The 27,949-nt window shown below is 38.0% G+C and overlaps 1 protein-coding gene across 1 annotated transcript in view; it reads right to left on the bottom strand.

Annotated features, from left to right (window-relative positions):
- CTR9 (CTR9 homolog, Paf1/RNA polymerase II complex component) overlaps positions 1–27,467 on the bottom strand; it is a 28,753-nt gene extending 1,286 nt beyond the window's left edge. Inside the window, exons 1-23 of the mRNA XM_031943975.1 lie at positions 27,117–27,467; positions 25,140–25,238; positions 23,747–23,986; positions 22,449–22,566; positions 21,701–21,790; positions 19,250–19,398; positions 18,448–18,555; positions 17,304–17,648; positions 16,095–16,184; positions 15,857–15,985; positions 15,566–15,749; positions 15,010–15,098; positions 14,034–14,219; positions 13,848–13,935; positions 13,482–13,630; positions 10,403–10,519; positions 10,067–10,212; positions 9,160–9,231; positions 8,035–8,170; positions 7,701–7,856; positions 6,998–7,152; positions 3,188–3,284; positions 1,975–2,087 (exon numbers count right to left, since the gene is read on the bottom strand). Of these exons, the coding sequence (XP_031799835.1) occupies positions 1,975–2,087; positions 3,188–3,284; positions 6,998–7,152; positions 7,701–7,856; positions 8,035–8,170; positions 9,160–9,231; positions 10,067–10,212; positions 10,403–10,519; positions 13,482–13,630; positions 13,848–13,935; positions 14,034–14,219; positions 15,010–15,098; positions 15,566–15,749; positions 15,857–15,985; positions 16,095–16,184; positions 17,304–17,648; positions 18,448–18,555; positions 19,250–19,398; positions 21,701–21,790; positions 22,449–22,566; positions 23,747–23,986; positions 25,140–25,238; positions 27,117–27,161 (3,101 nt within the window). The 5' untranslated portion in view covers positions 27,162–27,467. The remainder of the gene's footprint in view (positions 1–1,974; positions 2,088–3,187; positions 3,285–6,997; positions 7,153–7,700; positions 7,857–8,034; positions 8,171–9,159; positions 9,232–10,066; positions 10,213–10,402; positions 10,520–13,481; positions 13,631–13,847; positions 13,936–14,033; positions 14,220–15,009; positions 15,099–15,565; positions 15,750–15,856; positions 15,986–16,094; positions 16,185–17,303; positions 17,649–18,447; positions 18,556–19,249; positions 19,399–21,700; positions 21,791–22,448; positions 22,567–23,746; positions 23,987–25,139; positions 25,239–27,116) is intronic.
- Between the last annotated feature and the right edge of the window lie 482 nt (positions 27,468–27,949).

Here is a 27,949-nt window from a genome sequence, read left to right as displayed (position 1 = left end):
AAAAGTTAAGGCAAAACCCCATAACTCACTTAACATAAAAGCCTCTCACAGGTCTAGAGAATGTTCAACACCTAAATTATAGCAATGTATCTGCTACTGGTTTTTGAAGATTTGGAAAATTCTTCTAAGAAAAAAGTTTTCTTTAGGGCTTAAGACTCTCTCCTATCCTGGGAATCAGGAATTCTTTATGTGAACAACAGGGAGAAACCTATACCACTCAAGGATGAAATGTACCAAGAAGCACAAAATGAGGGTGACCCAACCAACCCACAGAACAGGAAGGAATGCAATGGACATTTGCTAGTTAGTGAACTCTGGGAAGAGAGTAAAGGTCAGCACAATGGACAGGATCCTTCTTAACTCCATAGTCTTAGGTGTTCTAAGGATTACTATCACTGCTGCCAAAAAAAGTTGTAGATTTCCAAGAATTCCTAGGAAATACAGTTCGGTCCTTGCCCAGGGCTGCAGCATTTAGCCACAATCTTTGCTTCAACTCCTTTGATGCTCAAAACTTCACATCTGTTTCATCCAGACTGTGAAATGCACCTTTTGTTTATTTTTAGCACATCAAACTCTTCCCACCAATAAGTAAGTGGTAGAGGAAGGAGTGCAAGAAGAGTCATATATAGAGGAAATGACAAATTTCCTGAAGACCCTGACACTACTGCTGAAATAGCCAGCAAACTGGAAAAATTAAGAATTATTAGAATGACTATATAGAATAAGATTAGGAATCCTGAGGAGATAAAACACAAAAAAGCACTTTGGATGAAAGCACAGACCACTTACTTATGATAATCATGGATGAGATGGTGCAATGAAGAATACTAAAACTCTGGTTAGTTAGACTCATGGGCAGAATCTAACAAAATGAAACTGAAATATAACAAATATAATATCTGATTCAAAAAATCAACTACATAAAAATAGGAGGAAAAAATAGAATTGTTTTTTTGAAGGCGAGAACTTGAACCTGTATCAGTTTAATATCAGGAAGAACTTTCTAACAGCTAACCCTGTCCTAGAACAGAATGAGCTGCCTTGTGCAGTCTTATGTTTCTTATCACAAGAAATGCCCAAGCAGAGGCCTGATAACCATTTGGAGGGAATGTTGTAATGGATGCTCAATTATCAGGTGGACGGTTGTGACCTCTAGAAGATGGAAAAGATTTCAGCTGGGAAAGAAGCAGCCTTGGGGACTATTGTTGAAGTCACACAAATGGCAGAAAAAGTGAATAGTAGAGACTTGTTTGCCACATGCCTGGATAAGGAAGCTTTTGTGAAACAATCTAAGCCCAAGAAAAGAAAGCAGTATTTCATATGTGAATCATTACAAACAGAGCACTCATTAGCTGAAGAAGTATATATTCTGAAAATATGGAGGGATGCAAAAAAAGCAAAGAGAAATTAAGCTATGGGGTATGAAGAGAACTGATGTTTCTGGGCACATTCCCCAAATTGTTAAGGCTGATATCAAAGAAGACAACTATCTCCTTCGGCAACACATCCTTTGGTATCTGCAGAAAGAGAATCGTGGGCTGAATAGCACATTGGACTGAATAAGGAGGACAATTTTTATGCTGTTATAATTTGGCAGCCTGAAGGCTCAAGTCTTCTGACCTTTCTGTTTGTCTTAGTCTAGTATTATAAAGGGAGGAACCTCCTAGTACAAAACTCCCTTTACCTATTCATCATTCTCCATCTCACTAACACCCAGAGCCCACTATTCTCCTCCTGGGGCTGGAAAATAGAGGAAGGGAGGAAGAAGGAAAAACACAGAGGACACTCTGTATTAGCAAATGCACTCAATACTAGTGAAGGCACTCAGACCTCATCCTATGCCCTCCAAACTCCCATTTCTCTCCTGGTACAAGAACACAAAGCTTTTTCCAAGCAAATAGGCTTAGTTACCAATTATTTTCATCCACACATATTACCAGAGCAGAACAATTTGCCAAGAGAAAAAATACCTACCCCTCATCAGCAATTTTAAGTTTATCTTCATCTGAAGAGTCATCACTTGATGAGATTATGGCTTTTGATTTTATTTTTCCCTTCATTGAAGGAGGCAACCGTTCTGGCTTAGGCTAAAAAAAAAGATCATATACACAATCAGTAAAAAAAAAAAAAAAAAAAAAAAAAAAAAAAGTAATCTTAAGTAATTTTGCTAAACTGATTATATAAAGCAGAACCAAAGAGTAAGTAATATGAATAATTTTAAATAAAACACTACCATTTGTGCTCCAGTCTCATTATGTGAGGGAATTACTTTTAGGGTATACAAAATGATACTTACCCTCTTAATTTCTCTAATTCTTGAATTCTATACTATACAATGAGTACAATCCAAACCCATGGCATTTAGGCCTTTCATGCTATTCGGTCAACCTTATTTCCCAGTACTCTCCTTGAACCAATCAAACAAGGTAATATCTCAACCTCACTGAGAAACTTTCATAATTTGCTACTCTACCCAACACCATACCTTTGCTCCCACTTTCTAGACGACCAGGGGATAGTACCAGGGCCAGGAGTCAAGACGACTAGAATTCAAATCCTGCCTCATACAATTATTAGCTATGTGACTTTGAGTAAATCATTTAAACTCTGTTCACCTCAATTTCCTTATATATAAAATGGCATAATAATAGCATCTAACCCCCAGGGATATGATGAGGATATAGGAGACCATCACCACTCAGCATTGGGACTGGCACACAGGAAGAGCTATGTAAATGTTAGCTATTATTATTATTATTAGTTTTACCACTAGAATTTCTTTCCCCTCTGAACACTACCATGCTAAATACCCTCTGGATGGCGCAGCACAAATCCTTGGCTTGCAATCTAGTCTTTTTACTTGATTAGTAAACGTCTTACCTCCCACAAAATTCTAAGATTCTTGAGGGCACCTGTCTTATTTATCTTATTTACCCAACAAAGGAGAAACATCATGATATAATGGAAAGAGAGCTGATTTCAGAATCCAAAAGCCTTAGAGCAAGTTCCCTAGGCAGCTATATATGCTGAGAAATTGCAAAGAAGGTAAGGATCTGCATCACTGGAAAGTTTCCTCATTTGGGAGGAGTGTCACATGCCCACTGAAAGCACAAATTCAGCCTCAATTCTTTCCTCAAATTGAAACATACAGATGAACAGTGACAAACCCCCCCCAGAGGGGACTTACAGCCTTTTTCTTTTCTGCTCTAGGTGGGCGACGCTTTTTCGGCTTGGGGCCATTTTCAGTTTCTTCCTCATCAGATCCATCATCACCCTTTGGTGGTCTTAATAAAGACAAAGAGAAAAAGAACATACTTAAGTAACATTTATGTCTATTAAAAAAGTACCTTGAACATGGATACTGTTATACTTTTACATGAACATATTATATTTTGTGTCCATAACCACACTGCAATGATCTCATGGGTAGAGACCAGGCTTTCTATTTATAGAGTCTTCCTCTATGTACATGGCACAATAGTATAAAAATTATGCACTCAAAAAAATCTGCTACACTCAACTGGGTACAAAAATTCATCCTACCCTAAAGGATAATAGGAGATAAAGGGGATAAGAGGTAGGAGGAGGAGATAGATAGAAGCAAAACATTTTTAAGGAGGGACAGGATGAAGGGGGAGAAAGAACAGAACAGGAGTGAAATACAATTAGCAAGAAAAACTGTGGAAAAAAAATTTGAAGCTGGTTTCTCTGATAAAGGCCTCATTTCTTAATTTCTCAAATAAAGAACTGAATTAAATTGATAAAAATAAGAGCCATTCCCCAAATGATAAATGATCAAAAGAACAGTTTTCAAGTGAATTAATCATAGCTACCTACTCCTATATGAAAAAATACTCTAACTCACTATTGATTGAAGAAATGCAAATTAAAACAATTCTGAAATACTACCACATACCTGTTAGGTTGGTTAAGAGGTGGGAGGAGATATGACAAAAATGAGATATTAATTCACTGTTGGTAGTTGTGAATTGACAAAAGCCATTCTGTAGGGCAAATTGGAACTATCTCCAAAGAGCTATGAAACCTTCCATCATACCTTTTGACCAAGGAATACCACTACAAAGTCTGTATTCCAAAAGAGATAAACAAAAAAAATAAAAGCACTAATATATGCAGAAAATATTTATAGCAGATCTTTTCTGCAAGGAAAGAAATGGAAATTAAGGAGATGCCTTTCAATTGGGGAATGGCTGAATAATTTGTGGTCTGTGATTATGATAGAACAGTATTATTTTTTTCTCTTTTCCTTTACTTTTTTAAAAATTCCAATATTTTACTTTTCAATTATATATAAAGATAATTTTCAATATTCATTTTTTTAAGATTTTTGAGTTCCAAATTTTTTTTCTTCCTCCCTTCTCTCTCCCCAAGAAAGCAATACACATATAATCAATTTAACCATATTTCCATGTCAGTCATGTTATGAAAAAAAATCAGAACAAAATCAAGGGGAAAAAGCAAACAAACAACAACAAAAAAAAAAAATGAAAATAATATCCTTTGTCTGCATTCACTCTCCATAGGCCTTTTGATGGATATAGAAGGCATTTTCTATCCCAAGTCTATTGGAACTGTCTTGATTCACTGTATTGCTGAGAAGAGCTAAGTCTATCATAGCTGATGATTACACAATCTTGCTGTTGCTATGTACAATGTTCTTCTGGTTCTGCTCACTTTACTCAGTATCAGTTCTTCTTAAGTCTTTCCAAGTTTTTCTAAAATCAGCCTGCTTATAATTTCTTATAGAACAAAAATATATGGAATACTATTGTGATTTAAGAAATGATGAGCAAGATAACTCTCAGAAAAACCTGGAAAGACTTTCATGAGTTGATGTAAAGTGAATATTTTAAGATGACTAGCTGTGATTGACACAATTATTCTCAGTAAAACAGTATTCCAAGACAACTCTGAAAAAGTTACAATGAAAAATGCTATCTATACATAAAAAAAGAACTTCTGATGTTTTGCATGATTACATAATGTATAATACTGAACTGATGAATTATCAATGATGGGGGGGGGAAGGGAGGAAAGGAAAGAATGTTAAAAATTATTTTTTACATTTAACTGGGGAAAAGTAAAATATAAAAAAAAAAAAAAAACTACCAAAAAAAGAAAAAAAAAAGAAAGAAAGATATGCTGACAGACTTAGGAAACATCAATCTCCTCCTGTTAATCTAATGCAGGATGAGCTTTACACAGGTCTGTGATAGGCAACTACTTAAAAGGGTAGGTGAGTAAGACAAAGGGCTGCATCAAGGCTCTTCTGCACCCAAAAATATCTTCCTCAAAGTTACAGAAGAATGTTGTTATTCATTTTCTAAATGATTAGAAACAAAAGATCCATGCTGCAATTTTAAGCACACAAAAAAATCAATCTCCAGATAAAACATGGAGATATTGTAAGATCTCTTCAAGGTCTTCAATCACTGTATTTTGTTGCAAACAAAGCATATGAGCAGGGATTCTTAACCGTTTTTGTCATGGTCTCCTGTAAAGCCTACGAATTCCTTTATCACAAAAATGTTTTTAAATACATAGATTACAAAGAAACCCAATTATGCTGAAATACAGCTATTCAAAATTCATGAAACAAGTTCACAGCCCCCAGGTTAAGAATCTTTGTTTTAAAGAGAGGTTAAAAAAAAAGAAAAAAAGAACTAAAATGTCTAAGAATATCAAGTGGTGACAACTGTTCTAAATATCAACACTATGAACTTAACAGAAATCCTGCTCTCAGCCTTCCCTGTGGCATTGGGCATCACAGGTCCCCAAGACACCAGAGCAGCTCATAAATTTCTGTGAGATGTTTGTAGATGTGGAATTAAAACTGTTAGCTCTGTCCCATAGTTCCTTAACCCACATTCTCTACTACAGGTTTTTTCCTTGGCTTGGTGCTATATTTAATGGCCATTTTGTTCTATTTTCGGCTCTCATTTTTTTCACGTACGTACTTTGTTTTTCAGAAAAGCCTAGAAATCAAATAAGAAAACTATCAAAAACCAAAGAAATCATTTATGTTCACTAATAATCAGAGAAAAGCAGATATTATGACATCTATCAGAACCACCTATATGTCAAAATTCCTTACCTTTGTTATAGTTATGCAGAAGAAAGACAAAATGGTATGAGATGGTATACAGTTAGGTATAAGACAAGAAAAGAAGAAAATTCTTCTCCCATCAAAATCCATCCAGGGGTTTGATTCCTCAGAAGACAGCTTCCTTGTCTAATTCTTCTAGGAAGCTGGAGGAGCACCAGGTCTAACCATGCAAGGACAATGGACCTTGCCATCTACCCCCTCTGCTACACCTGGATTACTTCCTTCCACCACTTCCCCTATAGATAAATTGTCTTGTATGTGCTGTCTCCTCCAACAATCTTGATTTTTCTGCTGTATCCCCAGAGCTGCTCACAGTGCTTGGTGCAGTGTCAAAGATTAACAGCTACTTTTTTATACACCCATTAAATCATTCATTTTTTAAAGACTAGTCTAGCTAAGTGGGAAGTGAGACTACCAGAAACAGGGATACAAGAGGATGAATTTTGGGACCTATGACAATTCAGAGCAGCCAGGTGTCCTGCATCCAGAGTGCAGGACTTGGCAGTAAGGAAGCCCTGAGTTGGAATGCTGCCCCAGACACTCAGGAGCTCTGTGACTCTGGGCAAAGCACCTAAATTCTCTCAATATCAGTTTCCTCATCTGGAAAATGGGTGTAAGAATGGCATATAATTTAAATATATTGTGAGCCCAAAGAAGACCTCAATTGGAAGATGGGAAGGCAAACGTGCACTGGTGAAGGACAAAGTTCTTAATGCCGTCAGCACTGGCTCTCAGTCCTCTAAGCACAAACTCTGCAGCAGAAGCCAGAAGAAATTGAAGCTGTGTCTAGACTTCAGTACAAATATGTGAAAAACACTTTGCTTTGAGGAAGCTGAGAAACAGCTAAAGGCTCCTTGACTACTAACTCACCGCCTCCGTTTTTTCTTCTTCCTCTCACCCTCCTCCTCTTCCCCTTCTTGTTCACTCCCGCTGCCTTTCCTTTTCTTCTTCTTCTTGGATACAGGCATGTCTTCATCAGTGTCATCATTGACAAATTCATCAAACTCACCTCCCTTCTTAGAACGCTAAAACCCAAAGGAAACCAAAATCAATGACTCTTGGATAAGTAGAGCACATTTGAGTACTAATAAAAAACAGTAAAAAGGGAACTATACCTATTTACCCTATCAGAGTTATTTATACTTTACAGATCCATTGAGGCAGCACCATGGAGCAAAGGAAAGCGCTCCAGACCTAAGACAGGAAGATCTGAATTAAATCTAACCTCAGACACTAACTGTGTGACCCCAGGCAAGTTAAGTAACTTGCTTGCCTCAATGTCCTCAACTGTAAAACTGGATTAATAATCACACCCACTTTTCAGAGCTGTTGTGAAGATTAAATGAGACCATATTTGTAAAGCTCTTAAGTTTAGTGCCTGGCACACAGTAGGCCCTTAATAAAACTTCTATTCCATTTATCCATTAAATCCCATTTAGTAAGTTATCAAAGAATGATGCCTGAGACAGGACAAAATGTTTACAAATTCTACAATGAAAGAGTAGGACCGGATCTCTGTAGCTGTGGGTCAGCTTACTGAACCACTTCCACCATCTCCCAGAGGAGTACGCACCCTGCCCCCGCCTCCGCCACCGCCGCCTCTCTTTTTTTCCTTTGTCCCTTCGGCTTCTCCGGTGAACATGAGGATATTCTTGGTCTTCTCTACATACTGGGCACGCTGCTCCAGAAGCTTCTTCTGCTCTTCTTTCTCTCGGAGACGCTTCTCTTCCTGTGTAGCATAAAAACCAAGGAGAGGGTCAGTCAGCGTGCTCAGGGCCACACATCTGAGCGCCCCGGCCACAGGGCTCTGCCTCTGGAGGGTTCTCCCCACCACTCTCAGCAGGGTTGCTCTCAGTGTCTCTAGACACCCCTCCCCCTCCCCCCCCAAGCAAACAAGCCAACAGAACCTGCTCCTTCAGCAGTTTCTGCCGCAACAGCTCTTTCTCTTGTTCCTGCTTGGCCCGTAGCTCCCTCTCTTCCTCATCCTGCTTGCGTGCGCGGGCCACATGGTACTGCGCCTGGCTCAGTAAATCAGAGCACTGCCTGAAAGATTGAGAGAAACTCAGGTAGTAGGACTGGTCCTCCTAATGCAAATAACACTCAAAGGAGCACAATAGGTCAGGCTTTAATTCGCAAAAACATCAATTTATTTAATCAAAAACATATATTCAAAATCAAATCAATGGTAAGAACTATTTTTTTTCATCTGAGAAGAGGAAAAGGTGCCAAACTCAGACTTATACATTATGACTTGGACTTGGGAAGTGCATTTGACTCTGGGGATGCAGCAAATACCACCCAAAGCCTTTACTGAACTTCAGGGTTTAGAGTTTGGAGCTGGAAGGAATCTTTAAGATCATCTACCCGCCTCCCTCCCTCCCCACCTCTGCACCCCACGGACACCTTTAGAAAGGCTGCTTTGTGACTGCCCTAAAGTTCTCTTTCCACAAATAGTGTTTTTCCACAAATGAGTAAGTTCCCTAAAAGGAAACCAGGCCTCACCAGAGTAACCTTACTCTGGATAGGGAGGGGTAACAAAAGAAGTAAGACTTTTACAAGTTTATAATACCACAGAACTATAAAATGCCATATTTGAAAAGGACGTGAGAATAAATCAATTCATAAACATTTATCAAGCACCTGATTATGAACCTGATAGGGCACTGGTGATGACAGAGACCAAAAAAAAAAAGAATATAAGAACAAAAGCAGTTTCTGCCCTCATCAAGTATCTACTTGGCAAACATCACCCACATAGTAAAAACAGTACAATCAGATGAAGTAACTAAAATTCAGAGAGGCAGATTAAAGGGCTTCGATAAGCAGTGAAGTGCAGAGCTATGAACAGAACAGTCTGTCGAAGGCTCTTTCCACAATACTACAACCATCTCTTTAGACCTGGGGAATTAACCTTTGATTTTTTTCATTACAGTTTCTAGGCAATCACTAAAGGCATAAAGTAATGGCCATTCCTGACAAAGTTCATCTGTACCAAATAATGCCATATTTTAGTAACTTATAAAGACTCTTACCTGGCTTCTGTAGCAGCAAGGGCCAAGTCAAATCTCATTTTGTCTCCTACTTTACTCAAATAACTAAAATACCTAGTATAAATGGGAAAGGGAAGAGGAAAGAGTATTTAACATTAAATTGAAAGAACATTCTACATTATTTTTAAAATTATGCAATGTCTATAGAAACAAATTATTTTTAAATTTTAAATTTGCTTTATAATTTAAAAAAACTTTTAAAGTTTTAACTGGCTCATATATTGGCTTGTACAAGACTCTCACCCCAACTATACTTCTACCAAAAAATGCTATTATCTCAAAAGTAAAAGATCAATAACATTTTAAAGAGCAGACAAAATATGGTTATAATTAAAATCAACAATAAGTGGGGCTATTAGCAATAATCATGATTATTTTAATACAGCAAAGTTCATCAAAATAAAAAAAATTCATATTTAATGCTGTTTTCAGTTAAACCAAAAATTAACTTATGATTAAGCCGAGGTGTCCTAAAATCCATTCAATGAATACTTACTGCATTCTTCACACTTATAGACAATGGAATTATTTTTTTAAAAAGTTTTCTACACTCATGAAGTTTTTTTAAAAATCAAAATATAAGTACAAGATATGGTGAAGGCAAAAGATTTCTTTAGTGGCTTTAAAAATCCTTGAAATAACATACTGTATTCTCAACAATATTTTTTCCTTATTTCATAGACAAGAAATTAACTTAAACAACCTTTGTGAACTCCAAGTTTGTGGAGCACTACAACTAGATTTTTAAAGTAGCCTGAGGATAGGAAACTTATTTATCTTTTTCTGTCTCTCTTTTTGTCTCTTTTCAATACCATGTACATTGAAGAAATGTTTGCTGAATAAGGAAATATAATATTCCAAAGGACATTTCTAATAGCTCTTTCTTTACCTGTGAGCAAGTTCCAATTCTTTAACTGCATTAAGTACCTCCTTGAGATTACTCTTCTCATCCTTAAGAACAGAAGTAGCTAGCCTCTGAAGTACCAGAGCCACATTGAACATGAGAACTGTATCACTGGGTGCCACATGTCTAGCCTGTGTTCAAAGAAAGCAAAAGCAAATTGGTTCCATGAGCTAAGTCACCTGAGAAATGGATCTTGGTCTATAATTTTTATTCAGGTAACCTTCAGAGATGCACAAACACAAACAAAAAGGTCTGATGAAGAAATCTCAGGCCAGCAACCCTCGCATCAACTCCAAAGTTTTGATTAAACAAACTTTTTACCTTTAGCAAAGTTTGTTTGCATTCCTGCAGCTTGCCACACTTGAAGAGGGCACGGGCCAAATACAGCACAACCTCTGTATTCTGATGTTTGTAGAACTTTCGGAGGCAGTTTTCATACTATAAAGAAAAAAGAAAGTGCCTGAAACACAATGGAGTCATCAAGATCATTCCAGTTTGAGAGCATGAGTCTGTGTAATTAAAGTACTGCTCACTCAAAGGGCAAGGCTCTTTCAAAAGGTTCTACAATTTCACAAATTTATCTCAGCTGCATTTTTATTTTAACTTAGGATATGCTTCGGTAATATAAAAAACTGTGTTGTTCCATAATTTGGGACACAATCAATTCTGAATTAATTGTATCATCGGCAGTCAAAAAGGTATACAAATTTGGAGGATGAGTTGGCAACAAAATATAATTTTATTTGTTATAATAGCTTTTTATTTTTCAAAATACATGCAAAGTTAGTGTTCAATATTTGCCCCCGCAAAATTCAGTATTCCAAATTTTTCTCCTTCCTTCTCCTTTCCCTCCTCCAATATAAGTTAAACATGTGCAAGTCTTCTAAACATATTTCCACATTTATTATGCTGCACAAGAAAAATGAGATCAAAGAGGAAAAAAATAAGAACAAGCAAGCAAACAACAAAAAGTGAAACAAAATGTAATTTTAAACAATAACATGCCCTGCCATATTTTTTTTCCCTAGTCCCAATCATTCACTCTTTCTACTCGACTCTCTCCTGGCTCAGTCCTCCTGGTGGTAGTAGGGGTCCTGTCCAAATAGCTAGAAAGAGCCCACTGTCTATTGAAGATGACTAAGATAAATCAAGCCAACTATATTATCTTGAACAAAACTTTCCTGTTTTTTTTTTTAAACAGGTAGAATGCCAACATATATATTACAATAAGGTTCTGTACAATAAGGCTATTTTCATGGCCTAGCAGATGGCGACTGGCTGAATTAATCTCAATGAATATACAACAAATGCCTTCTATGGTCCTTGTTTACCTAAGTCTCACTGCATAAAATGACAGCAGCTAACATTTATATAGCATTTAATTGATCATAAAATGCTTTACACATTCATCATCTCATTTGATGCTCAATGAAAGATACATGTAGTAAGTAGAAATGCTATTATCCTCCATCTGATAAACAAGTAAACCAGACACAGAGGGAAGTGGCTAGGTGGTTAAAAAGATGAGCTCTCAGAACAGCATTTGGATTTCCAGACAAGTTAAAATTGTACTGACAATGCCAAGCACATAGTAGGCAATTAATAAATGCTTTTTGATCAATAGGACCCTGATCAGAGAGGGAATATGTCTAATAGGGATCAATTAAAATGTATTTGCCTGAAAACTTGCAAATGAAAGCAAAAGAGTTCAAATGAAAAGAAGAATGGAAAAAGCCACAACAAATATCCATGAAACTGAATATTATAAAGAAGAGCTACAATGTAAGAAGACTAGAACTAAAGAGATACTCTAAAATTTACAGGAAACAAAAATCCAAGGAAGGGACCAGTTACTTAAAGCCCCTGGCTAGAGATATTTCTACATAAATGTACCAACTACGAGAAATAAGCAAGAAAAGAAAGAGATATTAACTGAAGGAGTCAAATTTGACCCCATAAAGATCACTAAAGCTTGGTGGATGAGACCCATGACTAGGCTCCCTCTTATGCAAAGATAGTGATATATTCACGTGAGAAAATCTGGGAACTAAGGTAGGAAGCCCACATAAGTACTAAATAAACAATACTGTGTTTGAAGTATTTTATAGACTAGCTAGACTAAAAGAGGAAGAAAAAAATGTAGAATTTACTAAAGAGATCCTAAGTCTTACACAGGAACATGCCCTACTAGCAAGAGAAACAATTTCAGAACTTGATTTAATGCTAATTTTATCTTTAAAAGATGGAAGAGTGAAGAAAGGGGAATGAGTATTTTGTTCCTGATTCTTACCCACAAAGAACTGTCTGTCAAGCAGAAACTATGAACTTCAGTTCAATTCAGTAAATACTAACTAAGCTTATACTGTGTGCAAAGGGATATGTCCATTCTATCTTTGAATCTGTGAAAGAGCCTAAACTAAATATCTAGAAATTCCATTGCTTACATATATATTCAAAAGAGAATGATGACAGGAAAAAAGGCCCATGTACATCAACTATCACTTTTTGTATTAGCAAAGAATTAAAAATTCATTGATAAGGGAATGGCTACACCAATTGTGGTACCCTGTAAGAAACAACAAATGTGATGAATACAGATAAGTATGGGAAGATTTAGATGAATTGATGCTAAGTAAAGGAAGCAAAATCAGGAAAACACTAAAAATAGTAACTAGAACAATGTTGAAGAAGAACAAAATAATCAGAACAGGATGCTGCCAATTATAATTGACCTAAAGAAGAGCTATAAGAGGGTACTGCCGCTTCACACTTAGCACATGTGAGAAGACTATTTGTAACATTGCACAGAATGTCAGATTTTTTTCAATATGTTGTAAGTTGTGCCAAACTATTCTTTACCCTCTTGAAATATAGGTGATATAGAAACAATAATAAAAAATTATTTTAAAAACTTTAAAAAAGTAATATCCAAAAGTGTGAATAAGCTGGTCCAATGAATTCCCCTTCACTGGATATATTCAAGAAAAGGGCTGAATGACCATTTGCTACTTACACTGGACTAAATAAATAATCTTTAGTCGTTCATCTTAGAAATTTTACAACTTTATGGTACACATACTTTCTCTAACAAATCTAGAGCATTCCCTAACTTACTAGAGTTCAGTTACTTCATGCTTCAAATTAATGCATGCTAAAAACATAATTATAACAGTACTAACTATAATTAATCCTGGATATTCCCATTAAGTTTGTTCATAACAGGCTCTGACATATTTCTGAATGAACATTAGGAAGAATGACAAAATAATGGTATTTAATTCCACTAGAGGGCAGAAGTGGTTAAGTGTTCAAGTCCATCAATAAAACTGGTGTTTAGAAACATACTTTTAGCCCAAATTTTCTATTATTTTTAGATAATGCAGAGAGATATATACATTACCATTTGAACAGCACTGATATATTGCTTCTGCTCCACATAGATATGTGCCAAATTTAGCCACACATCACTAATATCTGCAGTTGCCTCTCTTACTTGGGCAAATACATCACGAGCCTCACGGAAATATCCCTTGTGAGCCAACACAGCACCTAAAGAGAAAGGAAATATACAATTTTTTTTAAAAAATTTAAGTTGACAATGCCCAGTAGGAAATTAGGACAGATAAAAATAGCAAATCATATTTCAGAATAATTTTATTTATAGAGAAATTCAGGGTAATAACCTCAGTGTTGAACTAAGATTCACCATCACTCTTCTCCGAATCATAAATTTCAAACTAGTGCAAATATACAAGCCTTACACTACCTATGCCATTGGCAGCATAGAGGTTCTTAGGATCATTTCTGAGGACTTGCTTGTAGATGGCTAGTGCACGATCCTGATGTCGCTTTTCCTAAAAAAGAGAAATAACATGGCTAGTTAAGAGATCTTAGGCAGTTCAGTCAAAGACAGACAAAAACAAATCCTACCTTCAGTAAATAAAAATATTACCTTCTCTCGGTCTCTAGTGGGTTGATGCAAAGTTTGTAGCCAAACATTGCCAAGGGCTAGCATAGAATATGTGTCATTCTGAGTGGATGGTTGTTTTAATATTCTTTCAAATTTCTTTTGACCTGGACCCCATTCTTGCTTGGCCAAATGAAGATTGCCAATCAGAGACCAAGCATCTGGATGATCCTGAAAGACATGTTAAAAGATTTATTCTAGGTCCCAGAAAGTTAGGAATTAGAAAGGACTTTCATTATCATCTAGCTTAACCTCACTTTCTTTATTTTACAGAAGAGGAAACTGAGCCCCAGAAAGGAAAGGGCTTCCTCATAATTATACGGTAATCAGTGGAAGAACTAGTATGAGATTCAGAACTTTGAAGATATTGTAGTCCAGTGCCCTATGTTAACTCTCCAATTATGGTACAATAGAAAGCCCAAGGGACTGCAAACAAAACTTCAAGGATTTGAAGGATGAGACATCACAAAAACTAAGCATGTAAATTATTTCACACAAACAAGGACGAATTTTATCCCAAGTCATGTGAAAAGGTGATTGCAGGTTACTTTACTTTTATGGAGAGATAATAGTTGAGGCAGAAGGTTAAAGATAAGAATAGATAGAATAGCTGTATGAATATGATACTGTATATCAAGTACTGATTAATGGATTATCATTTGCTGGGGATGCAGTAGAGGAGCCAATAAATAAATAAATATATATATTTTTAAATAGGACCTTTTAGTTCCCCTCCAACTCATAACATTTTATGAGTTTTCCCAAAGTCCATGTAACTAATATGTAAATCACAGTTGTGTGATTATACAACCTACATTTCTTTAATAATGTTGGCTCTTTAAAATAAAAGTGGAAAATAAGAGATCTGAGATCAACAAGTCATAGTCTTTAAAAAGAAATACATTCATTATATGAAAAACTGAAAATTTTTATTTCTCAAAAAGATTTTAATATCACCAACCTGATTGATCTGAAGAGCTTCTTTAAACCAATCTGAGGCCTCATAAAAATTTCCTTTATCTCTAGCCATTGCTCCTAAGCGCAAATAGCCTGAAAGAAATGTTTGTTAAAAGATCAACTGTATAAAATCAAACTTTAGCTTAAGTACTACCTCTTCAGTCTACTTCAAAGTCCAAATCTTGCACACTACCCAAATTTCTCCCAATATTCAGCAACAAAAATTGTACAATTCAAGAAAGTTCTGCCTCCTTCCTATCACAAGCACAGAGCCCAACCCCCATTCCTCTCCATTCATACTTCTGGGCATTTCCCCTTATCTAGAATATCCCCAACTTCCAATTCTATTTATTCGTTAAGGCCATGCTCAAATCTGGCCAGTAAAGAGTTAAATTCTATGAAGCTAGAGATTGTATCTTTTATATATTTTATAGCTAATGTTATTTTTGATTTAACAAGTTTCAATGTTTCTAATTTTTGCTTTGTTTGTTAAATAAATGTATGTTAAATGAATAACTGAATGATTTGCAAGGTTTTTAAAAGTAACTTGAAATTCTTACAGTCAACATAATTAGGATGTTCTCGTAATATATTTTTATACAGCTTTTCTGCTTCGTGGAATTCACACATTGCCTCATAAAGCCTGGCCAGATTGTACGATGTTGTAACTGAGATGGCATTATAGTAATGTTCGTCATGCTCAGCTTCTGCCTTTGCACGATCCAAAGATGCCAAAAAATATTTCTGTTAAAAATAAAAAACAACTTTTAAAAAAATGGTAAGTCAGGGCTAACTTAAAAAACAAAAAAACCTACATGCTCCTGAAGGATACAGACACCTCTTTTTCTCACCTTTGCTTCTCCTAAATTTCCAAGCCTAAAATGGAGGGCACCCACGTTATTCAGAATCTCTGGCGGGACGTCAGCCTGTACCTTTTCCTGCAGGATACGGGTTGCTGTTCCATAAGCTGACAGTGCACCCTGTAAGCCCACAAAGACAGAAGAAGGCCTAAGTCAGGATGATGACCAATGCATTCACAGGTTAGAGACTGTGAAGGGCCCAGCTAAAAGGGAATTCTCTGCCACCTACCTGTATGTCAGTCTGCTCTAGGATTTGTGCCAATTCGATCCAGGCCTCAACATCATCTGGATACTGCTCTGTGACCTTCTTCAAGTGACCCTGTGACAGAGAAGATGTCAGGATCAAGGTGCCATCCACAAGTCACCAAGACAAGTCACCACCAATGCACCATTAACGTATCCAAAGCAGTGCTTGTTGAGGTGATAAAAATTAAATCATCAAAATTTAGGTAGCACCAAGGAGAAGCCGGACCAGACTCAGTCAGGAAATGGACTGGACACCAGCTTTGCTATGACTTCACTGTCTGGCCCTGGGCATGCCATTCTATCTTTATGAGTCTGAGCTAAAGTGAAAACTGGAGTTATTTGACACATAAAGTCTTTAGTAAACCACAAAGCAGTGTATCATCATCATCATCATCATCATCATCATCATCATCACCACTATTATTAAGATGATTCTCCCCTGAAATCTTACTCTTGAGGTATGAAAGAAAGCCTGAGTTTGTAAAAGGTCTTAAGGTTAATGTAGTCCAAGCCTTGGCGACTGTAAGCCAACTCATATTAATTCCAAGGTTCTCTTGTCCCGGGTCCACAATACATGAGAGGAATGAAGTGGTTACCCAAAAGGGAATTATTTTGGTTATAGCAAATCATGAATGTTATTTATTTATTTATTTTTGTGGGGGCAATTGGTTAAGTGAATTGCCCAGGGTCACACAGCTAATAAATGTTAAGTTTTTGAGGCTGGATTTGAACTCAGATCCTCCTGATTCCAGGGCCGATACTCTCTTCACTGCGCCATTTAGCTGCCCCAATGAACATTATTTTCTAAGACAATGAGGGATTGTGTAATCTTTGTTGGTATAAAGAATGGCATGGAGATAAAATAACTACTTTTATGAAGTAGTACATTTTATTGTTAATAATCCAACTAAAATCCCACTTACTACAAGAATTTCCTAACCTCTCCAATTCTAATGCCTTCCCTCTTTTAATTATTTCCTATTTACCCTACACACAGCTTGTTCGTACACATCTGATCACTTGCCCTCTCCTCCATTAGTCTGTAAAGCTGTTGAAGGCAGGACTTCTTGCTTGCCTCTTATATTGCTAGCATTTAGCACAATGCCTGAGATATAGCAGGTCTTGCATATCTACTGACTGACTGACATCCATTTGGAGATCATTTCAGAATAACCAAGAGTTTTAGATGTACCTTGGCAATATCTCGTTTGTCTTGATCTTCTGAGGCAGCATAGAGAGAGCCAAGAATTTTCATTGTTTCATAATTGTTGGGATAGGCTTTCAAAACTTTCTCAAAGCATTGAGATGCATTCTCCTTGTCACCTCGGTAAATATACATTTGGCCCAAACCAAAAAAGGGCAGTACAAAAGAGGACGAGGCAAACTGGGTGGCTTGATAGTAGTACTGGAAAGCTTGGTCATAGTCTTCCTGAACATGGAAAGACCTAGCCAGCTGATAACAACTTTCTGCCTGCATAGCTTCCACCTCTGTGTTATGAAAAGCATGGAGAGCCAAGTGTTGGACTTTGCTATAATCCTGAAAAATGAAGAACAACAAGATAAAACACCACAAACTGCAATCATAAAAGATGTTATACAAAACTTATCCAAAGTAATACAAGAATAAGTGACCAAAATAATTACATCATTGGTAGTAAACCACCTCAAAGTTTTAGTTAAGTTTTCTCCATCATCTTTGTTTAATAAAACAATGCCATGAAAAGGACATTATGCACTCAATAATCCTTTACTTTAATGAGGTATGTTAGGAAAAGAAATGCATTCCTAATTCCTGGTTTTATCTCTTAAAAGCTATCAGTAAGAATTTTATACTGAGAGAAGAAAGAAAATACTTCCTAAAATTAAAAGGTTCAAATTTTATTCTACAGGGACCACTGTAGTGTGTGTACAAATCACACTTCCTATAATAATGGCTCAATTTATATATAGCTTTAAGTTCCACAAAGTTTTCTTTTCACAACACCCCTCAAAGGTGGAGAGCACAAATTTCATCTCCCATTTTACAGATGAGAAACTGAGAGTCAGAATGCCTAAGGGACTTGTCCTGAAGCATCTAGCTAGAATGTGCAGAGCCAGGACTTGAAGCCACCTTTTTGCTAATTCCAATTCTACTCCTCTTCCAATTCCACTGAGAGAGCACATCACATAAACCGATACCCAGACCATGGCATATCAATCAAGTGAAGGGTCAGTATAAAAACTTGGGTCCCAACCTATCCCCATGGGCCTCAGAACAATTTTCCATTCGTGTAAAAGGTGAAACATCATATGCTTTGAAGCAAGATCAAGAAAAAAAGACAAAAGATTTCTCAAACCTTTTTGAAGAAGAAGTGATTTGCCAAGTGGTTCAGCACCATAGGATTGCTAGGATCAATTGTATATGCTCGGGAAAGAAGCTGGACACCATTTTTGATAGAGTCCGCCTAAACAAAATACAGGAATTGGGTTAAGAGTGTGAATGAATAATATGCTGAAAGCAATTTTTCTAAAGTTTTCTTTTCAAACTTTTAAAGATATGAATATTACACAAAGCCAAATCCAGATAATAGTTTAGTTCTTACTTTACTTGTCTGAATATTTAACTTAAGATACTTATGTTCCCCAATAATTCAATAATCAATTGCAAGCACAACTTTATAATAGTTTTAATTTTGGAAATATTCCCTCATATTCTAATTTTGAGTCTATGAACATTATTTGAGACAAATGATTTAAAATTAACACTAACTTAATATGGCAAGTAATAGAAAACATTCCAATATATTGTTACGAATTACATTTTAAGCTGTAAAAAAAAAAAACAAAAGAAACATTTTAAGCTGTAAAGAAACTTTTCACAAGTGTCACATCTATTCTTTAAGTGTGTCTGTGATAATGTTGCTATGGCTGAAATGGCTAACTTCCTTAAGCAAGGCCACCTCACAAACCATTTTCTACATGATTTGTAAGAAGATATCTTTATATCATGCAAAGGAAAAAAAACCTATTTATATAGGAAATTATGTTTTTTTCCAACCTATAGTTTGGACTCATCTTTTTAGCTAAATGGATTCTTTGAGAATTTCTCTATTGATAACCAAATCAAGCAGTATTTGGATTGTTTTCTTGCTTACATACCTCTTTATTATTGAGTTCTAGGACAGCCAATCCAACTAATGCTCCCACACACTTGGAGTTGAGCTCCAGGGCCCTACTAAATGCCAGGCGAGCTTTCTCCAGTTTGTTCAGTTTCACAAAGCAATGCCCCATTCCCAGGCGGACTTCAGCTAAAAAAAAAAAAACCAAAATCAAGTCATTCAACCTATTAAACTAAGGCATTTTTAAAGCTTCATTATTTCTCTCAAATGAGTATCAGTCCAACCCTTCTACATTTTAAATAACTATGTTAAAAGTCTGTTATTGTTACACTTACTGATTTTTTTCAATAGGTCAAATCCTCCCCAATGATTTCTTTCCCAAGTATTAAGTGATGTAAACCTTCCCCAAGAGAATGCAAAAATACCTAACACTGGTGTGATGTGCAACACATCTCCTAATACCATTGTTAGATTGTGCTTCTAAATGACAATTTTCAGAAAGAGCAAGTCCTTGAAAGTGAAAAACCCTGTGATCAACAACACATTTTTATTCATTTCACAGATCTATACTTTATGTAACACATTTTATAACATTTATATAACACATCAGCCAGAGAAGGTTTGCTATCACACACATACTGACCACAATTTGCTTGTCTGAGAGAATGAAAGAGCATTTCAGAAAAAAAGGTTCTGAGCAGGCAGTGAAGAATCAGAGCTACAAGCAGCAAACCACAGCTGGGCTTGCTCGGAAATTCCTACAGTGACTATAGAAGAAAGAGATTTCTATGATATAGTAGTGTCATTAAAATAGAGCACCAGATACCTATGGCCAAAACTACTATCTTAAAGAGGGAATAAGACTGACAAATATTTTTTAGACATAATGCTTCTAACAGTTTTCTTGTTTATATGTAAGAAAGCAGCCAAAAGGCAGTATAATGAAATTCTGAAGCAGTGAAATCTATCCTCTGGCTATAAGAGATACAGAACCTGGCACATAGTAAACATATAACAAATGTTTTTGATCTAGCCTGTGATAATATTTACTTTCTGAATGTTGTATTTAACACAAAGACTTTAGAGGGAAAAAGAAATTGTGATTAATAGTCCTATTTCCTTTTTTGAGAGGTTTATGAGATTGGGAGAACAGGAAAAAGAGGTAGTGAGAATGAGTATACCTAGATTTCAGCAAAGTATCTCACCAAATTAATGAGCAATTATTAAACATCTATGTGTCAAACACTCTGCTAGACTCTGGGGACAAAAATACAAAAATCAAATAGTTCTTGTGCTCAAGCTGACATCTTATCAGGGGAACACGAATGCATTAGGTAAATATAAAATAAACAATTTAGTTGAAGGCTTTTTTGGGGGTAGAAATCAGGAAAGTCCCATTATCCTCTGCCCTGGTTAGACCACACTTGAATCACTGCGAATTGTTATGGGCCAGAACTCTGAAACAAGGATTCTTACAAGGTGTTAAGTCAGTGGAATTGATGACACAATGGTTATCTAGTTTAGCATGGTGCTTAATAGTTCTCTAAATTCAGTATGAGTATATAAGCTGGGACTCAGAGCCAGAGACAGACTCAGAAGGAGCCCAAGAGAGACCCAGAGAGTTCAGACACAGAGCCAGAGAAGACAAGCGGATACAAAAAGCCAGATTCAATCACTCCATCTCACAACCTGTGGTGGCAGGCTCTCCTCCTTAGCTTCTCCACTGAAACCAAGACTCTGGAAAGGCCTTTCAGAAAGCTAGCCCAGGCCCCAGGCAAGAAAACTAGTTTGTGAAGGACATAATAAAGGATTTGTACTTTAACACCTGGCTACTCTTGTAGCAATTACTCAAGTGAAATGAAGGTTGCTCCCAAGACCTCCAGAAAACCCAACTGAGAACATTACAGCAAATGACATTTTAAGGAAGGACACTACCAAGAACAAACATGCTTCAAGGAAGCCACCAGAGTTGTGAAGGGACCTGAAACCATGGCATTTGGGATCAGAAGAATCTTGGAATGTTGCTATGAGAGAGAACATTAGATTAGGAAGGGTATGATGACTACTTTCAGATATCTCGAGGATTCACACCAAGAAGGAGTTATTAGACTTGTTCTGCTTAGCTTGGGAAGGAAGAACTTTCAATGAGGCAACATTTCACAGTAATTAAGAGCTATCTGAAAGTGAAGGTCTCTTCTACCTTGTAAAGCAGTGAATTCCTTGTTAGTAGAATTCTTAAACTACAAAACTGTTGGGAATGTTGTGGAAAAGACTCATGCTTTCAATTCTAATGACTTGAAGGGACATAATATCACCTATTATCTTGTTTGAAAAACAAAATGAAGATTTTTTAAATTTTCGCCATCATCTCCAATTCTATCTGAAGTACATTTTCTCATATAACCTCACAGTTAAAAAGTATACCACTAAACTACCAATATTTTAAGCTGGGTCATAATTTCAAAACTGCTCAGTTTTGCTCTTCCCTTACCTGGACATCCTGGGTTGGTCCGTAGTGCTTTTTTATAGTATGCAAGGGCTCCTCTATAATCTTTCTTGTTGAATGAAATACAAGCTTTACCTATCATGATAACCAAAAAAAAAAAAAAGCAGTAAGTACATCGTGCTAGTTTAAATTAGGGTTTCTTAAACTTTTCCCACTCTCTACTCTTTTTTGCCTGAGAAATTTTGATACAACTCCAGATACACAGTTATTCAAATGAAACATTTACTGTTAAAATCCTAATTTTGCCACCACCACATTCAATTACGTGACCCCATATGGGATCATTACCTACAGTTTAAGAAGTTTTGATTTAAAGAATGTAAGACAAGCAAACCAATGTACTTTTAGGATTAGCAATTAACCTCCATATAGCAATAATAATTTGTGTCCTTAAACATAATAGCTCTAGCTTTACCTTTAAAATGATTCTCTAAACCAGTTTGGCATATTGTCCAAATAAAAAGGGATCACTGTTTATTAAACATTCAATGTTCAGGAATTATTTTATTCTTAATTCATAGAGCGATTAATTTTCATTAATTTCACCAATCCTTCATCACAGATTTTCTCCATTGAATTTTTTAAGACACTCTTCAGAGGATAAGCTTCATTTTTAGTAAAAACAAAATTCTCTCCCCTTTGCTGAAGGATCAGGGTCTAACTTACAATAACTGAGAGCTATATTCCTGAGAGAGGAGAATAAATGAGATTCCCGCTATCAAAAAAGGCTTACCAAGAAGGGCTGGTATGTTATTTGGAGACTGGTTGAGTACAAAATGAAACTGTGCATCAGCCTGGTCCATTTTGTCACCTTCCAACAGACAAAAGCAGGCTCTTCCCAATAAATGGTTCTGGATAAAAAGACACACCAAATTAGATTTCCCTTATGATGGAGGGCCAATATTTATTCCCAAAGAACGTGTGACAATGAAAAAGACTGGAGATAAATGCTTTTAACTGTAACATATAAATAGGTGGTGGACAGTTCTTAACAATAATCTAAAAAAAACTACATTTTTTCACTAGTAATTCTGATGACAAAAAAACACTACAAGTTTCCAAATTCTGTTTGGAACCTATGATCCTCCATTGAAGAAAACAAGATGCTTGAACTGTCCATTTAGAGTGTGTGGTTATACAGGAGAATTTTAATTGTTACGTTCATGCAACTAAGTTCTTTATAAATATTAAACAGAAGTAAGTAGCAGGATGACAATGGACTGAATTGTACTTAGAGAAGGTATAAATGGTACTTTCAGTTCACTCCAGCTATTCCCTAAATGCCATCTTTCAAACACCAATGTTCTCTGCATGTTAGACGCTAGATATGTGATTACAAATCACTTACCACTACAATCCTGGAAAATCAACCCTGAAGTTGGCCCCCAAAAAGTAATGAAAAATTTCATAATGGATGAGAGCATGGTACAGGGTGAAAAGTATTCAAGCACCCGAGTACAATCCAATTCTGCAAATTATTGATTTTGGCTAAATCACTTAATTTCTTAAAGGCTGTTTCCTTATTTTCTAATTTAAGGAGCTGGACTAGATTAACATTTGAGGTTCCTTCTGGTTCTCCATCTATGACCCTATGAACCTGTATTACCAATGGTGAGTGGTAAAATGACACTGAGGATAGATAGGCAGTCAAAGGCCTGTATTGCTGCCTTCAGAATATTAAGAGGCTTGTGGGAGGTACGGAAGTGTGCTGGGCAGCTCCTCTGGTGGCCACTGGGAAGAACAGGAATGAAAAGTGCACAGGAGGAGGAAGAGGGGTGCTGTGTCATCTGTACAGGGGGGAGAGGCGACCACCAACCATATCAAAGAGAGCCCACATTTTTCTGAGGATATAAAAAACAAAGATGGTTTGCTTTTTATCAGAAATCTCTCTTACTTTGGTCAAATCATCTTTCATTTCTTTAAGAAAAATAAATCTATTTCATTAAACCATAACTTGCCCCATGGATGTAAATCACACCCAGAAACTCTCAGTTGAAACCATGACTAGGGAAAGCTATCTTTTCTCTTTACCTGATCATACATGATAATTTTGTCAGCCATTGTATACAACAACGTTGCCTGGGTGATGAGTTCTTTCTTATTGTCCTTGTTTTTTTCTTTCCTAGCCTGTTGGACATAGTAGGCCGCCAATGTATCTAAGCAAGTCATCTGGTCTTTTTCATGGTCTCTATAATCCAGGTTGCCATCTATTCTTGCTGCTTCCAACAACTTCACAAAATCTTCTGTTTTGCCTTGCTTGTAATATTCCAGCTAAAAAAGAAAAATTAGACAGGAGATAGCAACTGAGTTGAACTCTTAAGGAAACTAGGAATTCATAGGCACAGACATTTCAGTCATGGGGAACAGTCTGTGAAAATGTGCTAAGGAAATACAATGTCAAATTCGGGACAGTTCAAGAGTTTATGGAGAGCAGTAGTAAAATGAAATATATTTGGATAAGCAGGATGAAGCCAGATTTTGAATATGGCAGTGAGGTGGGTCGGATCTGCTTCATGAACATTAATTTGACAGGTATGTCGAAGATGAACTGGAGAAGGAAGAAATTAGAAGAAAAGAGATCAATTAAAAATCTCTTACAATTGCCTAGAGAAAGGATGATAAAACCTTAATAAAAGTAGCAGTTATATAAAAAAGGAAAAAGAGGGCAGATGTAAGAAATTGTGTGGAGATGGAACCTAATAGATCTAGCAAGTGGGCTGAGGGAAGAGTCAAGGATTATTCCCAAGGTGATTATTCCTAGGAAAGAAAAATAGGAATATTTGGAGAAGGGACACTTTATTGGGGAAGATAAGTTCTTCTTGAACATGTGTTTAAGATATTAACAGGAGATCTAAGTGGAAATGTTCTTTAGGTAGATATATGACTGGTGTTCAGGAGATTAAAGTTGTATGTATAAAATAGGAATCCTGTGCATGGAAATGAAAGCTGAAATTCTCCTTCCCCCAAATAATTCTTCTTCCATATGACATCATTCAAGAGAATATAAGCACAATAAGGAGAAATGATTTTGAGTTTGCCTTTTATATCCTAAGCTCCTAGCACAAAGCCTAGCATATAAGGCACATAGAGGTATTTAAGAAATATCTGCTGTATTTGTACAAGCAATTGTTTTTGTTGTCTTTACTTCCTACTTTGGCTGATATCTGTTTTTACTGTAATAAAAGTTAAACTATATGAATGATTTTAAATAAATTTTCTTTTAAAATGATGAATTATTGTCCATTTAATATGTCAGAATTGTTCAACAAAATATAAGACAGAAAACTTCTTTGGACACAATATAACTCTGCAACAGACCTAAAGCTTGCCTGAGTGGAAATCAGATACATGTAGCACCTTAAAAGATACATATTATGAATTTATTTTCCTAGTCAGCAAATGAAAAACATTTATAAATACTAACCGCTAAGGCAATCCATATGTGTAACTGCGTATGCTCCTGTTTCAGAATACTGATAACTTCATCCCCCTCCGGTAACTGATCGAAGTCAAGTTCAATGACCTAAAATAAAAAAAAACACTTGTTTCTCATTATCTACATCCTTGTTCATGGTTATTCTTCCCAAAATACAAATTTTATTTATCAGTACATATATGCACATTTATGTAACAAAAAAGAAAAAATAACACGCTCATTTTCAACTGAGACAAAATGCCCAGCTCAAAAATACCAGTATCATTTCAATGGGAGAGAAATGCTTTGGGCAAGCCCAAGAAATAGATTGATAAGTATAAGCACAAAGAAGTTGGCACTGCTGGCTAAGGTAGAATCATTTTAGTTATAAAATGCCATTAATAATACAAGTACTGCTTTGCATCTGCACTTAAAACCCAACTATGCTACTCTAAGTGAAACAGCCTTAAATTGGATCTATTTTAATATTTCAGCAATCTTTGATTTCCTTAGAGTAGGATACAGATTGCAAGTCTCTTCTGTGATTTAGTAGGTCTTCAAGAGTTTCTGTGGCCCTAATGGGTCTATATCCCAAAGAAATCATAAAGGAGGGAAACGGGCCCACATGTACAAAAAGTGTTTTGTGGTAACAAAGAATCGGAAAATATCTGCCCATTAATTGGGGAAAGACTGAATAAATTGATATATGAAGATAATGGAATATTACTCTTCTATAAAAATGATTAACAATCTGATTTTAGAAAGGCTGGAAAAGATTTACCCAAACTGATTCTGAACAAACAAGCAGAACCAGGAATACTGTACAAGTAATAGCAAGACCATGCAATGATCAGCTATGAAAGACACTTCTCAGTGGTTCAGTGATCCACAGCAGTTTCAATAGCCTTTCTCTGTATCCAGAAAAAGAACTATAGAGACTGAATGTAAATCAACACATGCAATACTCACTTCTTTTTTGTTTTATTTTTTTATCTCCCACGGTTTTTTCCTTTGTTCTGATTTTTTCTCTTCCAATATGATTCATTAAAACAATGTGTATTAAAAAAAAAGAATGAAGTGAGATGAAAAAGAAAAATAGGGAAAAAAAGAGTTTCTGTGGCCAAAAATACCGTCATGTCAGCAAAGAACCAATCTGTTAAGGAACAGACTTTTCGAGGCTAGTCCTGGGGAAGCATAATCTACGCCGGCCCTTAATCCTGGCTGGTCTAACTCCCCAGCCCCACGGCAGGCTTACACGGAGCCGGCCCGGGCTCTCGCGATCCCAGAGTCACCTGCATAGCCCCTCAGAGTGCCTCAGAGGAGGAGCGCGGATCCGAGTGAGTAGAAAACGGAACCACGTTTTCCGCATGTTAATCAGCTTTAGGAGCAGCACAACTTTCGGGGAGATGCTAGAACATGTGCATTCCCCACGAGGAGCGGAAAGCGCTCCTTAACTTTAGGGAGTCCCATGGGACATGGGGGGGGGTCTACAACGCACGGGACACGAGCAACGGGGTCCCGGCTCTGCCCCGAGTCCCAAACTACGGCCCGTCCAGACGCCGCCCCCGCTGTCAAACTGCTCCGGGGAACGGTCCGGCCCCTCCCCGCCGCCTGCCTCGGTTTCCCACTCCGAAAGGTAACGCCCCTCTAAGTCCTTCCCAGTGCTAGAGGAACAGGTGAGGGCTCGTGCAAGTGCTGGATGGGACCCGCGGGGGGGGGGGAGGGTGACAGCGAAGGGGTGCAAGCAAAGTTCGCCAGGAGGGGAGAAGCAGGGGCGCCCAGTTCCCGTCTCCTCCGACCCCCGTCTGGCACCCCAAGTCGGCTCGGACCCGAGGCCGGGGGCGGGCGCGGATCGGACCCCGGTTTGGGGAGGTCAGGGGTCGGGGGGAGGGGAAAAAAGGGAAAGGGAGGAGGGGGGTCCCGCTGCCCCGCCCCGCCCCACCCCCTGCTGGGCGGAGGCACCTCCTGGCCCCCGGCTCCGCTCACCTCGTCAGTGTCCCGGAGGGGAATCTCAATGGAGCCTCGCGACATGGCGGGGCCGGGAGCTCGACGCTGGCGGGGCCGGCTTCTGTTCCTTCGCGGCGCTCAGCTCCGGCGGCGTCAAGCGCTACTCTTCAACTCCCCTCCGGCCGCGAACACAACGAGCCGCCGCCGCCACAGCCGAAGGGGGCCCAGGCACTTCCGGCTCCCGTTCCTTTTGAACCGGAAGAACTCGCACGCGCGAAGGGGCGAGGCTTCACCGGGGGCGGGGCGGGCGCCGGCCCGAGAGGAGCGAGAGCCCGGGGACAGACCTGCGAGTGTGGTTGGTCCCCTCCCCCTTCACCCACCTAGACACTGAGGCGGTGGGCGGGGGGAGGGGGTGCGGTGGGCGGGTCCCGGGAGCCAAGGATACTTGCTCCGGTCGGGCTCCGAGTTCGAGTGCGCCGCCTCCCAGTCCGGCCGGGGCTAGTGGGGCAGAGCAGTGCGCTCTCTGGGCTCTCTGCAGCCGGCTCCGGCGCAGACGCTGGGAGGGGGCCGCTGAGTCAGCAGCTTGTGCGCCGCGGGGCCCGAGTGCCTGGGGATCTCTGGGAGCGGCGCCGCCAGAACCGGGCCGGGGGATTTGCGTCACAATCGGTGCAAGGGGCCGAGCGGGTCCTCCGGGAGCGTCTCCTCCGGGAGCGTCTCCTCCGGGAGCGTCTCCTCCGGGGAGCGTCTCCCGAGGGACTTGGGGGAGAGGGTCCGGGTCCCCGTGGTCCGGCTCACGTCAGGGGGTTTGGTGTCGGGATCTCCCTCTGCTGGAAAGAGAATTGTCCTTTATTTATAAACTTAGAGAGCTGCCT

The sequence above is a fragment of the Sarcophilus harrisii genome, chromosome 6, assembly GCF_902635505.1.
Source record: "Sarcophilus harrisii chromosome 6, mSarHar1.11, whole genome shotgun sequence".
In the NCBI taxonomy this organism is placed as follows: Eukaryota; Metazoa; Chordata; class Mammalia; order Dasyuromorphia; family Dasyuridae; genus Sarcophilus; species Sarcophilus harrisii.
This window is presented reverse-complemented; position numbering and strand designations above follow the sequence as displayed.